At 37.7% G+C, this 16,562-nt stretch overlaps 1 protein-coding gene across 5 annotated transcripts in view; it reads left to right on the forward strand.

The window, feature by feature from the left end:
- Positions 1-16,147, forward strand: part of MUSK (muscle associated receptor tyrosine kinase) — an 81,393-nt gene extending 65,246 nt beyond the window's left edge. For 2 of the 5 annotated variants that reach the window (XM_056117300.1, XM_056117299.1), the window contains 6 exons: positions 4,406-4,669; positions 5,644-5,819; positions 9,832-10,033; positions 11,135-11,326; positions 12,695-12,843; positions 14,963-16,147. In XM_056117300.1, the coding sequence (XP_055973275.1) occupies positions 4,406-4,669; positions 5,644-5,819; positions 9,832-10,033; positions 11,135-11,326; positions 12,695-12,843; positions 14,963-15,648 (1,669 nt within the window). In that variant the 3' untranslated portion in view covers positions 15,649-16,147. Of the gene's footprint in view, positions 1-4,405; positions 4,670-5,643; positions 5,820-6,467; positions 6,492-9,831; positions 10,034-11,134; positions 11,327-12,694; positions 12,844-14,962 lie in introns of all 5 variants that reach the window. The other 3 variants (XM_056117303.1, XM_056117302.1, XM_056117301.1) reach the window with 2 other exon arrangements.
- The last annotated feature ends 415 nt before the right edge of the window (positions 16,148-16,562 follow it).

Consider the following 16,562-nt stretch of genomic DNA (forward strand, 5'->3'; position numbering starts at 1 on the left):
TTTAACTTTGGTTGTTTGGTAACAATTTACCCCTTACACTTAGAAACATCTATACTCTTGTATACTTACGTTACTTCTATAAAAATAAACAAAATTCAGAAAAATATGAACATTCTCAGAACATGCCTATAAATGTGAAATGAATAATATCATTATTCTTATTGTACAAGAAAGAAACTAAGAGTTTCTTTGAACTGGAGAGTTTCAGTGACTGACAGATACTACTAGCTCATAGCCTTGAAAACAGAACCTATACTGACTCTCATACCTTTAACCTGCAGATAACAGTAACCTTATAATATTTCACAACTTAAACATCCAAATGTTTCAAAACTGAAGAGATAACCCAAAGGATAAGGCACTTGATTGCACACTGCCAGGCCAGGTTCATTCTCTATCCTCTGAACCCCATCGAGAGTGATCCCTGGATACAGAACCAGAAGTAGACTCTGAATATAACTAGGTGTGATCTATCACCCCCCACCAAATTTCAGATGTTTTAATGACAAGACATGACCTTCATAAAAACCATTATGAAGTATGGTAACTTTTTATTACTTCACAAATAAATTCTTATTAATAAGAATAATGATATAATGGCAGCTAGTTCTGGGCTGGAGCGATTGCACAGTGGTAGGGTGCTTCCTTGCATGTGGCTGGCCTGGCCGACCCAGGTTTGATTCCTTTGCCCATCTCAGAGAGCTGGCAAGCTACCAAGAGTATCTCACCCTCACAGCAAAGCCTGGCAAGCTACCTGTGATGTATGCCAAAAACAGTAACAAGAAGTCTCACAATAGAGACGTTACTGGGCCTGCTCGAGCAAATCAATGAACAATGGGAGGACAGTCCTACAATGCAATATTTCAGCTATCTTATTGTGGTTTTGGGGCCAAACCCAGCAATACTGAGGGATTATCCCTGGCTCTACGCTCAGGGATTACTCTTGGCAAAGATTGGAGACCATATGGGATGACAGGGCTTGAACCCATGTCAGACACATGCAAGGCCAGTGCTTTACTGCACTATCTCTCTAGTCCAAATATTTTAGTTATTTCAATGAAGTAAGAAACATTACTATTTCTTTATTTTTATATATTGAGCCTAATATAGCAAAATTGCACAGACTTTATAGCTACAAAACCTTAATCAGAACTCAGGTATCAGACCCAAGAACTCAGATTTGTAAGTTTCATTAATCTTTTAATCAAATTCATTAATTTGTAAATCTCATTAATCCAGGTAGCACAGCTACACAAATAGGAATCCTGATTGTTTATTCTAATTCCATGGAATTAAAATAGAAAAATGTAGTTTACCACCAATGCTGTCCAGATTCATGTAGCTTCAATACATTCATTTACCTGATAATTTTTGTTAAGACTTAGGTGCCTATTATTGCCCTAACAAACTATTGATTTTCCATAAGGGTAATGGGATTGTCATAACCCAAAAGAATCCACAGTTGATCATCTGAATGTATCCTGGAAACAAGTATTATGAATTCAAAGGAGTGGAGATCTCCAGGACAGAAATGGCAAGATGACATTCTAAAATATTCTTTGAATGGCATTCATACATATTAAAACAGAAATAAAAGAAAATCTGTAGTGAGAATATTCTATTTGACCAAAAAAGAATTGCCTTATGAAAGAAGTTCAAAGGAGGACTAGGGATCAAATATCCATTGTTGCTTCTAAAAAGAGAAAACTTTACAGAAGGGGAGGTCAGCCAGGTTTGTTTGAATAGTCAGGAGGCAAGGGAGGGATTGGCTCCATGTGCAACATTAACTAGCATTTTTGGAGATAGTCTGGAAGATCATTCCAAAGTAACCATTCTGTGAACAGATCTCTGTGACCCCTGCCCCACTGTTCAAAGGAGCAACAGGACCAGCTGCTTCTGGTGTTGCTCCATTTTAGTGCCAAGGACTGCACACAGAGAAATACGATTCTGGGTGGATGGGGAAGGCTCTCATCACGGGAGAAAGATGGGTGGGGGGTAAAACCGAAATTACAACCCAAAAAAACTTCTCAAATCTATTCCTCCTTTCTCTTGTGATTTTGTCTTATGTAGCTGCTTAAAAAATGAACAAAGACTCACTACCATTAAGACATGCTGAGGTTGTCCTAAAGATGTTTCTGGAACTTTTATTAAATGCGATAGCAAAAATCTAGAGAGAGATTATTAAATGGTTAAAAAAGCTTAGCTCTAAAGCTGTTTCCATTCATTTTCCTTTAGAGTAGTTTTTTCTTAGTTTCTGCTGTTTTTTTAAAAAATGTCTGATGTTTGTTTACTTAAAAGAAAAATCATGAGTGTCTTAATTTTCAAGACACTAAGGGAAAAACAAAAAGTATTGTTAACACATGACAGTAAAAACTGTTGAGTAATTTTCAGCTTGGAGACGTTATGGAAATACTTACCTTTTCTAGATACAGGTTTTATTTTCAGTTACGTGAAGAGTTCCACCTGTTTCTACACATTCTCCTTTTCTTAGGCCAAGCTATTACACTAAGGTGGGAACCGACTCTGTAAATCAGTTCGTGATAACTTTGGTTACTCTGTGTTACTTCCTTAGAGCATCCTTGTTTCTCTCAACCTTTCTTGGTGTCATCATAAGCCAGGTTTCCTCAATGTAGTTTTTCTGTTTTTTTCTTACTCAAGAACTTTATTAAAAAATTTTTAATTAATTTTTTTAAATCCCTAATTCAAATTATTTTGAACTACAAGTAATGCCATAGTATTTATATTGCTAAGTTAGTAAAAATAAAATAGTGTGAGGGGACAGAGAGTCAGTAAAGTGAGAGAGAGATTGTCTTGCAGATGGTGGCTGACCCAGGTTTGACCCCAGCACCTGATATGACCTCCGGAGACCAGCCAGGAGTTATCACTGAGCACAGAGCTAAACTTTGAGCACTACTATGAGTTGCTCAAAAAACAAATCAAAAATGACTGTTGTGAAAGAAATCTGTAGCACAAAACATAATTTTAAATTATTGAGTTTCCTAAAAGTTCACCATTTTACCTAAATCAGTTACATGTCATTCATAGATTTGCTTTAAAGATTATCCAAGAGTAGTTTTGAATTAAAGTATATTTTTGTTCAATATCAAATGGGAAAAACTTCTAAATGTTCTACAAATTCTACTTTCTTTAATTTTTCCTTTAAATTATCAGTTAAAGATAAGTTAAATTTTAACAGACAAGTAAAGCTTTTGTGTCAGTACTAGATAGATCTGATTGAAGACAGAAGGACATATTGAAACCCACGTAGAAGTGCTCACTACATGGGACAGTTGAGTATGAAAGTTATTACAAATTCCTCATTTTATTAAGGGAGTACAAGTTATACTTCTCATTTTTATTGCCTTTCTGTTATAGAAGATAAGATTTTCATATTATTTTTGTTCTAGCATATTATAATTTACATTTTTCTATATTTTACCGCCAAATATGAGTTCAGTATAAATAATCACGTCAACAGATTATGATAATGGGATGACCAGATTAATTTCTCACAGACACTGATGAGAGAAATAGCAGAGCTCACAAAACTCTTTGCTCCTTTCAAAGACCTACAACCTTTGACTTTCTTCTTATTTGGTTTTCTTTTTTAATCAAATTCTAGGAAGAGGTGTAAGAGAACATGAGTTGAAGGTACCACAAAGATAAGCATGTACTAAAAAAGTCAGCTATTTAATTGTCATAATGCACATATAAACTGTGCATGTAAAGATACAATCTTTTTATGGATTCAATTATGCTCAATTATTTGTTAATCATCATAATGAACTTTTTATTTATATTTTTTTGCTTTTTGGGTCACACCTAGCTATGCTCAGGGGTTACTCCTGGCTCTGCACTCAGGAATTTACTCCTGGGGGTGCTTGGGGGACCACATGAAATGCTGGGGATTGAACTCGGGTTGGCCACAGGCAAGGCAAATGCCCGACCAACTGTATTATTGCTCTGGCCCAATGATGAACTTTTTAAAAAAAAATTTAAATTCTAAATTTTAAATTTAAATTTTAAATTCTGCTTATTTGTAAGAATCATATAAAGTTGCTTGAATAAGAACAGTAAAAATTCTATTTATAATGTCAATAATAAAATTACCCAGAGCCATTCAGATTTTAATAGTTTCTTAAGCTTTTCACATCTAAGATCATCCCCTCATGCCCTCATGCTCATAACAGTCGTGGAGTAGCTGAGGGTAATTTAACTGCAGCTGGAAATGAATGTTTGCATTAAGGCTTTTAAGCGCAAGTTCCTATTTCTGTGATTCATGCATAGAAACTGACACCCTGGTCCTCCCCCTCACCCCTCTGCAACCCCCCTCCCCTCCACACACACACACACATACACAAAGAAATAGCCTATGATTGGGAAATCTGTTCATTGCTTCTTTCAGCAAACCGCAGAGAGATACCAAAGGCTACTGTGCCCAGTACAGAGGGGAGGTGTGTAATGCCGTCCTGGCAAAAGATGCTCTTGTTTTCTACAACAACTCCTATGGGGAACCTGAGGAGGCCCAGGAATTACTGGTTCACACTGCCTGGAATGAGTTGAAAGCAGTGAGTCCATTTTGCCGGCCAGCTGCTGAGGCTTTGCTGTGTCATCACATCTTCCAAGATTGCAACCCTGAAGAAATGCCTACTCCTACCCCCGTTTGCAGGTAAGATCATTTTCAGGTAAGAGAGGTGATAGAAAGACAGTGGGAAATTCCATCTGACCGCAAACAGAAAGTTCTCAAAGAGGGAAGCTGTCATGTGCAATTGTAAAGGCAAAAACTAGCTTTTGAAAATAGAGGGACACCATTCCTATCACAGAAATCACTGCTGCCACCCTCTAACACAAGGACTCTGAGTTTCTAGAAAATGTCATCAAAGGTATAATATTCCAATACCCCTTCTATTATTTGCATTTTAGTCACATTCATCCCTGTTTTTTTTTATGAAATAAGAAAACAACATCCTAAAGCAACACAGACATCATTAGTAAAGCAAAAAAGAGAGAACAAAGACCGTTTAAAGTGTCTGAGTATTATTTACCAATAAATAGAAAATCCTGGTGAGCATTTGGGAATATTATTTTTAAATGCATTCCATGTACTATTCTCTGTATCTTGTTTCTGTACCGTGTAGTTAATTACAATGATATTATTGAAAGAAGTCTTGTTAGGGATTCCTAACCTTTCGAGACTAACCTAAATGAGATCAGATTAGTTAGATTCCTAACCTAAGCTCTTTTCCCCAATAGTATCAATTTTTAATTTTTATATTTTTATTTATTTTTGGTTTTGGGGTCATACTAAGGGGTTACTCCTGGCTCTGCACTCAGGAATTACTCCTGGCGATGCTTGGGGACCATATGTGATGCCAGGATCAAACTCGGGTCTGCCACATGCAAGGCAAGTGTCCTACGTATTATATTATCCCTCTGGCCCCAGCACCATTTTTTTTTAAAAATCAAAATAACACAATATTTCATCTCACAGGATGACATGTTACCTTTATAAAATCTTACATTATTTACAATTAAAATATTCTATAATAATATTTTAAAAATACCAACTCCAGGATCTGGCACAAGTTTGTATTTAAGATGATTATAATTCATCAAGTTTTGTTCTCCTCTGAAACATTTTAGAGAATATTGCTTGGCAGTCAAGGAGCTTTTCTGTGCAAAAGAATGGCTGGCGATGGAAGATAAAAGCCACCGAGGACTCTACAGATCCGGAATAAATCCCTTCTCCCTGCCAGAATGCAACAAGCTTCCCAGCATGCACTGGGAACCCCTGGCCTGTACCAGACTGCCTTATTTAGGTAATAGAGTTCTCTTGAGGTTAAGAGAAACTTGCTGTTTTTAAGAAATTAAAATGTGAGCATAAATCTCCTAATATTTCTAGGCATTTCTAATTATTTTCAGTTCTGCCTTCCTTCAGTACTTAATCATAGACTCCTAATGCTATCCTAATCATTGCAAAGGTTAGCATAAGGACTTGCTTCATTTTTTCTAAAACAAAGTTAGCAGGACTTTCTAACTACTGCTTGATTACTTTACCAAAGATCTTGTCAGAGAGCTTCTAACATCTACTGAAATGTGCAGTGAAATAGCTCAAAAAAAATCAAGCTTTGTCAAAGGCGCATAAAAAAAAGTCCCCCTTAGTCAGTGTAGCAGATTTTTAAGCATGCAAAAAACAAGCCACATGTTTGAAAATGCTGACCTCACAAAAGCAAGCTGGATAGCTGCATGCTGCTCTTGTGAACTCCTTGTGTAAAGAACTACATTATTAGCCCTAACAGCTGGTTTAATTTCAAAGATGCCATCCTTTCACATTCGAATGCAAAGAATGTTTTCAGTTGTGTCTTAAAAGCTGAAAGGGAACTTGCATTTCTTAGCATTCTCTCACCCCAATTCCGTGAGATATCTGGATGCTCATTTAAACCAAATTTTTATCCTTTCCCCCTCAGATTATAAAAAAGAAAACCTAACAAGTAAGTAATTTTGTTTGTGCCCTTGAAACCTTATGTGTATGTAATTGGATTTATGCATGCGTATTTACACTTATACTTCATGATGTCAGGAACAGAATTTACATCACCTAAAAGACTTTTCACTGTTCTTACATACAGGGTAGAATAAGAGTGGAAAACAGTGGAGATCAAAATATACTGCTCTTAATTGGGTTATGAAGGACACTGTATTTAGGGAATGATACTAGTAGATTTCCTTCCTAAAATTATGAATTTTTTAAATTCTCTAGATGGATGTAAAAGAAACCAACTGAAACTCTCACCATATGAGTTTATGCTCCCAATTTTCGCATTATCTAAAATGTTCGATGAAGCTCAATCTTATTTCTCTAATGATTTGATTCATGACCTTCATTTGTGACAACAGATCCTTCCTTCCAAGTAGAGGTGTGTTTTTAAGACAGCCAATTTCCCTTTGAAATTTGCAGAGTCAAATAAAATGTTTTTAAAGGGGTCATCTGAAAATCCCTAGATTTTCTAAAATGTTCTAAAATGTTGCTTGAAAGGAGATGCCTCACCACTAATGTATCAGATGGTGCTTTAACCACCCAGAATGCAAAGCTCTTCAGAATGAAATTAGTTTTAATATAAATTAACTTCCTCTGACTTGAATGTTCTAAGCCTCCAATCAGATTCATTTCCTGTAACATGTTCCCAGTCACCTCTGCTCTTGGCCAAGTGCAAGTCTGATTTACCAACTTAAAAGACAACGACTAAACTAACAAGGGAACAAAAGTCACTGGTACCAACTGAGTCTATGAAATTAACAAACAAGGGCAGTTAGGGGAAACTCTGAAAATGCTTTAATTTGGACATTTGTCAAGTTATTTCTTCCAAACTGGAGCAATGATAAAGAAATTTTAATTTCTTTGCTGTAGAAGTAGCCATAGTTTACTTTCATTGAACTTTTATTTGGTAATTGTGGTCTTTTTTTTTTTTCATCTATGTAAGCATTTAAGATTTAGGTGGGGGTTTACTGTGTGGAAGTTATTCCTAGATTCCACAGAAAACACACACATAAACAAACATGCATCTATGTATTTGCTTTTTACACTGATAAAAACTTGTGAGTGGGATGAGAGAGATATGACAGGGGTTAAAGTGTTTGTCCTGCATGTGGCTGACCCTGGTTCCATCTGCTGTACCACGTGATCCCTTGAGTTAAGCAGGGTGAAGCGGGGTGCAGCTCTGGAAATTCCTTTGCAGACCCAAGCACCAACAATGCCAAAAGGTAGCCGGAGTAATCTCCTGCACTATGGTATGCTCAGGAATGGCCACATAAATAAACTCCAAAAATGGATTTTCTAACCTAAAAATAAAGCAGTTCTATAAATTCTTTATACTTTATAATCTCTTTCTTGGAAGAAAATAAGCTTTATGACCTTTCATAAGTTGATCATTTCATCTGATCATTTGATGGGGAATGAGTAAATGTGCTTTAAGTCACTGACCATAAGTTCTAGATGTTCATAAGCTGTGTTCATATGCTGTTTCAAATGCTTTTAGGCCTCTACCAAAGTAAAAGCTTACTGTTGATTGGGTGATGTGCTGTTTTAACACATTTCCTTATATTAGAATTCTCTTACTATATTGAAGTCAGTTGCTAATATTTCATTTAAAATCTTTAAAATCTATGTTTTAATGTCTATGTATGCACTTCTCTTTTGTGCTAACACTGTCAGTATGTGCTATTAGTATTAAAATAACTTTCTAACTAATTTGAATTTCTTTCTCTTACTGGAACTATGTGGAAATTTTCTCTCTCCTAAGATCCAAGGGATATATTCATAATTCTGTGATGACTTTTAAATATCCCAGTTATGGCAGTATTCAGATTTTCCTATTATCAAATTTCATATTCAATATGTTCATATCATTTTCTATAAGTTGTAAAAATTGCAATTATACAAGTATACATATTATAGATATTTTACTGATCTCTGACTCTATTGTCACAGATACTTTATCTTTCCTATTTTTGTACATTTGTGCCTTTTCTTTCTAAAATTAAAATTTTCACTGATTACTTTCTATATTTGTAAGACTTTTTAAAATTCTATCATTTGTAGTATATGTATTCTAACTTAATTTCTGCTTGTAAATGACTATTATTTTGTTACCTACTACTTTTTGTTCCTTATAGGTTTGTTTCTTATCCAAAATCTTGAATTAAATTTTAGTTCACTCACTTTCATTCTTCTTATCTAATGCTATGATTTTATCACTCGGCACAGCTTTGGCCAAATCACACACACATTATTTGGAAGTGATTTCTCATCTGTAACTATGACTACATTTTATTCCTTGATTGAATTTTTCCATAGTTTTTAGCTACTTATTGGATTTTATTTAATCCATTGTTAATTACATAGTGCTCAAACAATAAGTCTGCACAGTTTATGCATTTACCTTGATGACCTGAAAAAAAAAGAACTTGTCTGTCCACAAGTGTTAGAAATATTCTGGAGTAAAAATAAATTCTATATTAGGAACCAGAGAGAGTACAGTGGATAAGGCACTTGCCTTGCACATGGCTTACCCAGATTCAATCCCCAGCACCCCATGTGGTTGCCTGAACCTGTCAGGAGTGATTCCTGAGCACAGAGCCATGAGTAAGCCCTGAGCACAGCCAAGTGTGACCCAAAAAACAAATAAAAAATACAATCTTAGTTAATATATTAAAATCATTTTAATAGATATACAATGTACACTGTATTACACTCTGCAAAGAGAATGATATATTGCAGCATTTGGATTCTAGCAGTAAACAGATTTTACTTTGTTTTTATAGTACATTGATCATTTTAATAGTAATTTGACTAGCATTCAATCTTCAAGTGAATTACTTCTCATTTGTCTCCTGATCTTTCCACTGTCACTTTTTATATTACTTTAACTCTATTTGTAAATCAACAATCAATTTGTAGAAATGCTTAGCTTTAAAGAAATTCTGATTTCCATTATAATTTTATAAAAATTGTATTTAATAATTTCTGTGATTGTTTTCATAATAGTTGTATGTCAGATCATAATCAGCATGATATAGTATAAGGGACACTATCCCAAGATCTGCATTTGTCCTAGAAAAATATTTTTTCTCTGAAATCCATCTTTAAAACTATAATCTTAGAAGCCAGATTTAATTACAACTAGCACTCACTAAATTCTTAAAATTGGAATTTATAGATATGAAACCATGGCAAAACACATCCTTAAAATTAACTTTACTGATTGCATAAGTGAAAAAAATTGGTTCTTCAAAGTTTAAGAATGAATGAAAAATATTATTGTTTACTTGCAGCATTCCCACCAATGACATCCTCAAAGCCAGGAGTGGACATTCCAAATATGCCTTCTTCCTCCACCTCCTCCTTTTCAGTCTCACCGACATACTCCATGACTGTAATCATCTCCATCATGTCCAGCTTTGCAATATTTGTGCTTCTGACCATAACTACACTTTATTGCTGTCGAAGACGAAAGCAATGGAAAAATAAGAAAAGGTGAGATTCCGACTTTAGCATTCGAATTTGGAAAAGGAGTTGGCATATGCATAATATTGCCAATAGCTTTATGACATCCACTACTGTGCTTTAAAATTAAGTACCTTGGGGCTGGAGAAATAAGATCAGAGTTAAAGCACTTTGTCTCGTATGCAGCTGACCCTGGGTTCAATCCCCGGCCCAGTAGATAGTCTCTTTAATAATGGCAGGAGAGATCTCTGAGCACAGACCCAGGAATAAAACCTGAGCATCCTCAAGTATAGTCCCCAGATCAAATAACATTAACTACCTCTAACATTATTCATTAAGATACCAGTAAATTCTTGTAAAGTCTGTAAAAAAACATTATAAAACCTTTTTAAAATTTGTGAAATAATTTACAAACAAGTTTTTGTAAAGCTTATTAATTGTCCTAAGTTAATTCTTTTTGTTTGTTTTTGGGTCACACCCATCAATGCTCAAGGACTTACTCCTGGCTCTGTACTCAGGGATCATTCCTGGCAGGGCTCTGGGAACCATATAGGGTGCCAGGGATCAAACCAGGTTGGCCGCATGCAAGGCAAGTGCCTGACATGCTCAGGCCCCTGTCCAAAGGTTAATTTTTCACAACAGAGATCATCTAAATAAAAATTTGGAAGAATATGGATATATATGTTCCCCACATCCCCCCTGGGGCTATTACTACTGTTAGATTGAATAATAACAAAAATTTCAGAGAAAACCTGCCATTTGACCCCAGACTCAACAAAAATAATTCCTCGCTCTGAAATTGAAATTGTCTGCCGTTGTGTAATTGTAACTTGTGTTGTTTCTTTCTAAATGTCATGTCTCTTTTAAAATTCTTTTCAGGAGGTGGCAGGGAGTGAGGGGGAAGGGGGGGGTGTGGGGAGTGGACAAAGCTACAACAGGTAAAGATCCGTGCTGGGGTGTGGGGATAGGTGCTTGCTCCTCGTAGTCCTCAAGAAACCAAATGAGGTGCAGGGAACAAACCCACTCCGTAAGCAGCTCATACGCTTAACACCCTCACGCTTTAGAGTTTGTAAATACAACAAGCTCACCTGAGTCTGAACTCATCACTGGCATTCCCTGTGTGACCTGCAGAGAATCAGCAGCTGTAACCCTCACTACACTTCCTTCCGAGCTCTTGCTAGACAGACTTCATCCCAACCCCATGTACCAGAGGATGCCGCTCCTTCTGAATCCCAAGCTGATCACCCTGGAGTATCCGAGGAATAACATTGAATATGTGAGGGACATTGGAGAGGGCGCATTTGGAAGAGTCTTTCAAGCAAGGTAATGAGACCTGTCTAAAAAATGTCTCCTTTGAAATATGTCTAAACTCACTAGAACATTTCCTTAATATGTATATGTATGAATTACAGTTGCCATCAGATTAGTTAAATCACCACAGTATTAGCCTTACTTGTATTAGCATTATATTTTTAATATTTATAAAAACCCCTCTTTGCTGGGAAATAGTATAGAGAAAATATATATTATTTGCTTTTAAAAAGTAATTTAAATCAACTCTAAATATATTTAGAATTCTACTTGCAGTGTTCAGATTATAAAAAATTACTGTTTAAGTTATGTATCTTTTTCATACATTTTAAATCATAATTTCATGCACAGTTTTCAATCAATTTTAAATTTTCTTCTCTTTTCTATTGATGCTCTTTTCAATTCAGTTGAAGTTTACATTGAACACTTGAAGTAACATTGTGTCCATTTAGGACCTCAAAGCCTAATATATGTAGATGTTACATAGATGCTCATGGAATTACAAAACAGAAAAAGAAAATAACATCAAAATATCAAATGACAATGAGCTCAAGAAAGGAATATGTAGTAGAGCCAAGGCTTGCATATTTAGTGTCATTATGTAAGTGGGAATAAAATACTATTTTTTTCATGAACACTGTTCAATAGATGTATAGCTGGGTCCAAGAGTGTGAACTTGTCACTTTAGTCTGGTGTGCTTGGGTAGGATACAATGTACCCTCTACTTACAGTTATGGAGATAATATGATTAATTAAAGTCTCACACAAATCCTTACTGGCAATTAACAATCTCCAAGGCATCATTTTATGTGTCTCTGGGAATATAAAGATGAATAAACATCTTCCTTACTCTCAATAAATTTAAATTCTGGCCAGAAATTAAGGAGTACTTTAGAATGATAATAAGAAAACTGTTGTATCTGTGCACTTTTAAATCTTAATAATTTCTTCTTGGGGTGGGAGTTGGGAGCATACCCAGTGGTACTCAGGTGTTACTCATGGCCCTGCACCCAGGAATCAATCCTGGTGGTACTGGAGGGGCCATATAAGATGCCCAAGATCAAGCCTGGGTCAGTTGCATATAAGGCATATGCCCTACCTACTGTACCATTGCTCCAGTCCCTGAATCTTCGTAATTTCTAAATAATTTCATTTTCACACTTAATTTATGTTTACAGTAACCCCATTAGTTTTTATTACCTTGAATCAAGAGTTTTAAGTATGGTCTTCTATTGGCATCTTTTGGATTCTGTGACTCTGTGAAAGTCTGCATTGAAGTGGCAAGGGGGATAGATTGTATGTGAATGTGGGTAGGCAACCTTGGAATATACAAAAATGTTCCTGCTCTTTGATTTCTTTCTAAACAAATTTCTCTCTCAGGGCTCCTGGGTTGCTGCCCTATGAACCTTTCACTATGGTGGCAGTGAAAATGCTCAAAGAAGAAGCCTCTGCAGACATGCAAGCTGACTTTCAGAGGGAGGCAGCCCTGATGGCAGAATTTGATAACCCGAATATTGTGAAACTCTTAGGTATGCAGCTATACGAAATGCATTGCATTAAAAAAAAAGACCTTCCTAAGTATTTTTTATTATTTTGCCGTCATTTATTTTTCACTTAAGTTCTCTCTTCTACTTAGTTGGTCCTAGTGATATGTCTCTGTTCCTTTCCATCTACTATATTTTAGAATACAACATTTTATGAAATGATCAAAATTAGTTTTATCTCTCAGAGAAATGTATAGCCATTTAATTTTTCTCTCTAGTACAAATATATGAATTACTCAAGTCATTGGAAATAAAAGAACCTTGTATCCCAAACAAAAAAGTTAAGATAATCACATTCTTGAGTTCCTTTTGAACAGACTTCTACATTTTGCCTAAAACAATATCCATCCCAGATGTAATATTCAATTGTATGAGATGTGAAATTATGCTCATCAGACCTGCTATTGCAAGATGTCCCTATTCAGCTTCCTACATGTTCCAAGACCCTAAGATAGAAAATGTTCTTCCAACAAACAAAAGCATTTCTTTTTGTTTGCTTGCTTTTTTGTTTGCTGGTCACACCTGGCAGTGCTCTGAGGGTCATATGTGGTACCAGGAATTGAATCTAGGCAGGGCGCATGCAACTCCAACTTTCAGACTCTGACATTCCCTATTCTAGAACAAACATAAACCTAGATTTTAAAATGTTTCCCTGCAACATCCTGAGTAAATCACCTATCATCTTGCATTGCTTCCCAAATTCCATATGATTTATTCCTTCTTCTCCTGCTTTAGAGGAAGAGAAATACTGAACACACTCAGCGCAAACACCCATTCTTTAATCCATTCACCAAACATTCATTGAGTATGCATGGGACAGTTATGCAGGGTTTTGTTGTTGTTGTTGTTGGTTTTTTTTTTTTTTTTTTTTTTTTTTTTTTTTTTTTTTTTTTGCTGTTTGGGTCACACCCAGCGATGCATGGTGGTTACTCCTGGCTCTGCACTCAGGAATTACTCCTGGCGGTACTTGGTAGACCATATGGAATGCTGGGAATCAAACCCAGTTCTGCTGCATGCAAGGGAAATGCCCTACTGGCTGTGCTATCGCTTCAGCCCAGGTTTTTGGTTTTTTTTTTGAAAAAAGAAAAGTTTATTGGAAAGTAGAAGGGAAAGGAAAATATCCTCCCAAGGAGGGAAGGACCTTAGCATAGGACTAGGTTCAGCTGTGCAGAATTTAAACAAGAACCTTCACCCCAGCTCTGGCAGGAGTGATCCCTGAGCACAGAGCCAGAAGTAGAACTGAGGACTATGGTCCCCGAAACAAACAACAAAAACAGGGAGGAAAAACTGGGGCTTGAACAAGAACCATCTCTCCTCAAGGACTAAAATGCTTGCAAGGAGACCTTCCGAGACAGAAAAAATAATGTGATGATCTAGTCCCCGGATTTGGGGAGCACTCCTTTCAGGGGCTCCAGGTCACTGAACAATACTAAGAAACAAGACACTTTGATACATCTACAAAATGGAAAACTATGCAGCTGTTAGGAGAGATAAAGTCATGAAATTTGCTTATAAGTAGATGGTCCTGGAGAGTATCATGCTAAGTGAAATGAGTCAGAAAGAGAAGGACGGGCATAGAAGGACTGCATTCATTTGTGGAATATAAAATAATATAAAACTGACACCCAAGGACAAGTAGACACAAGGGCCAGGAATATTGCCCCATAGTTGGAAGCCTGTCTCGTTTGCTGGGGGGAGAAGGCAGCGGTGACAGAGAAGGGATTACTAAGTCATTGACGTTTAGAGGAATCATTCGGGATGGGAGATCTGTGCTGAAAGCACATAAAGGCCCAAACGTGATAGCCTCTTAGTACCTATATTGCAAACCATAATGCCCCAAAGTGGAGAGAGAGTATGGGGGAAACTGTCTGCCATAGAGATGGGAAGGGATGGAAAAGGGGGGGATATACTGGAGACATTGGTGATGGAGAACTTGCACTGGTGGAGAGATGGGTGTTGGATCATTATACGACTGAAACTCAAACATGAAAGTTTTGTAAGTGTCTCTCATGATGATTCAATTTAAAAAAAAAATAAAAATAAATTTTGAAAAGAGAAAGAAACAACCCCACCTAACCAGGGCTGTGGATCCGTTTGCTCCCAGGCGTGTGCGCGGTTGGGAAACCCATGTGCCTGCTCTTCGAGTACATGGCCTACGGGGACCTCAACGAGTTCCTGCGCAGCATGGACCCTCAGCAGAGCGCCTGCACCCTCAGCCACAGCGACCTGTCGGTGGGCACGCAGCCCTCCAGCCCCGCGCCGCCGCCGCTGTCCTGTGCCGAGCAGCTGGGCATCGCCAGGCAGGTGGCCGCGGGCATGGCCTACCTGTCCGAGCGCAAGTTCGTGCACCGGGATCTGGCCACCAGGAACTGCCTGGTGGGGGAGAACATGGTGGTGAAAATCGCCGACTTTGGCCTCTCCAGGAACATTTACTCCGCCGACTACTACAAGGCCAACGAGAACGATGCCATCCCCATCCGCTGGATGCCCCCCGAGTCCATTTTCTACAACCGCTACACCACCGAGTCGGACGTGTGGGCCTACGGGGTGGTCCTCTGGGAGATCTTCTCCTATGGGCTGCAGCCCTACTACGGGATGGCACACGAGGAGGTCATCTTCTACGTGCGAGACGGCAACATCCTCTCCTGCCCCGAGAACTGCCCCCTGGAGCTCTACAACCTCATGCGCCTGTGCTGGAGCAAGCTGCCCTCGGACCGACCCAGCTTCGCCAGCATCCACCGAATCCTGGAACGCATGTGCCAGCGGGCCGAGGGCGCCGTGGGTGTCTGAGAGGCTGCACCCCTGAGCCCGAGGGACCCAGGTGGGACCAGCATCCTCACGAACCTGGAGTCGCAAGGAGGTTGAGACAAAGCCAAGCCTGCAAAAGGCCATCTGGGAGGCTGACCTGCTGCAAGTCCACGGTTGCCAAGGCAATGCTCAGAAACTTTGTCCCATGCCCAGAATGCTTCTGCATTCTTCCTCGGGGGGGCAGGTTTCTATTACAGAGGGTTCCAGAAAGGCCATCATCCTGGTCAGTCCCTGAATCAGCTGGCAGCCGAGTTGAAGACTGCGGCTCTGTTGAGTTTCAATATCAAATGTGATTTGGAGATTGGCGGAAAAGTTGATTCCTCTTTGTGAGGAAAGTACCTTATCTTCTGCAAAAAAAAAAAAATAATCCATGTATAGAAAATTGAAAAGCAAGACCACTCCTTGTCTCCCCACCCAAAGACGAGTGTTTGTGTTGTTGTTTTTATGGACTTTACTGATTGAAGGCAAATTTTTTATTTGTTTGTATTCAGCGAGTTGTGGTTCCTCTTGATTGACAAGGAATAAAAGGAATAAAATGAGAGATCAGCAAGGGTAGATTTTGTCGTGAATTTAGTTTCTTGTCTTTGTTTTCTTTCTTTCTCTTTAGAAGTTTTTCCATCATGAAAACTTACTAATTTCATTGCTCATTTTATTCCTACAATTTTTTCTGGGGGGAGGGGGGAAATGGTTTTATTAATTTTGACTTGTCTCTGAAAAGTTTATTGGTGCCTTTTTCTTTTTTTTTGCTATAATCCTTACCTCTTCCTTTCTTCAGGACTTTCTGACCTTTTCAGTTATTCAGCTGTAAAATGATAGACAATAAACACTGGCAGAAAAAAGAATTTCAAAAACAAAATAATGGAGTAATATGCATATATCCTTTATCATTTTCTTCT

The sequence above is a fragment of the Sorex fumeus genome, unplaced genomic scaffold (genome assembly GCF_029834395.1).
Source record: "Sorex fumeus unplaced genomic scaffold, SorFum_2.1 ptg000034l, whole genome shotgun sequence".
Classification (NCBI taxonomy): Eukaryota; Metazoa; Chordata; class Mammalia; order Eulipotyphla; family Soricidae; genus Sorex; species Sorex fumeus.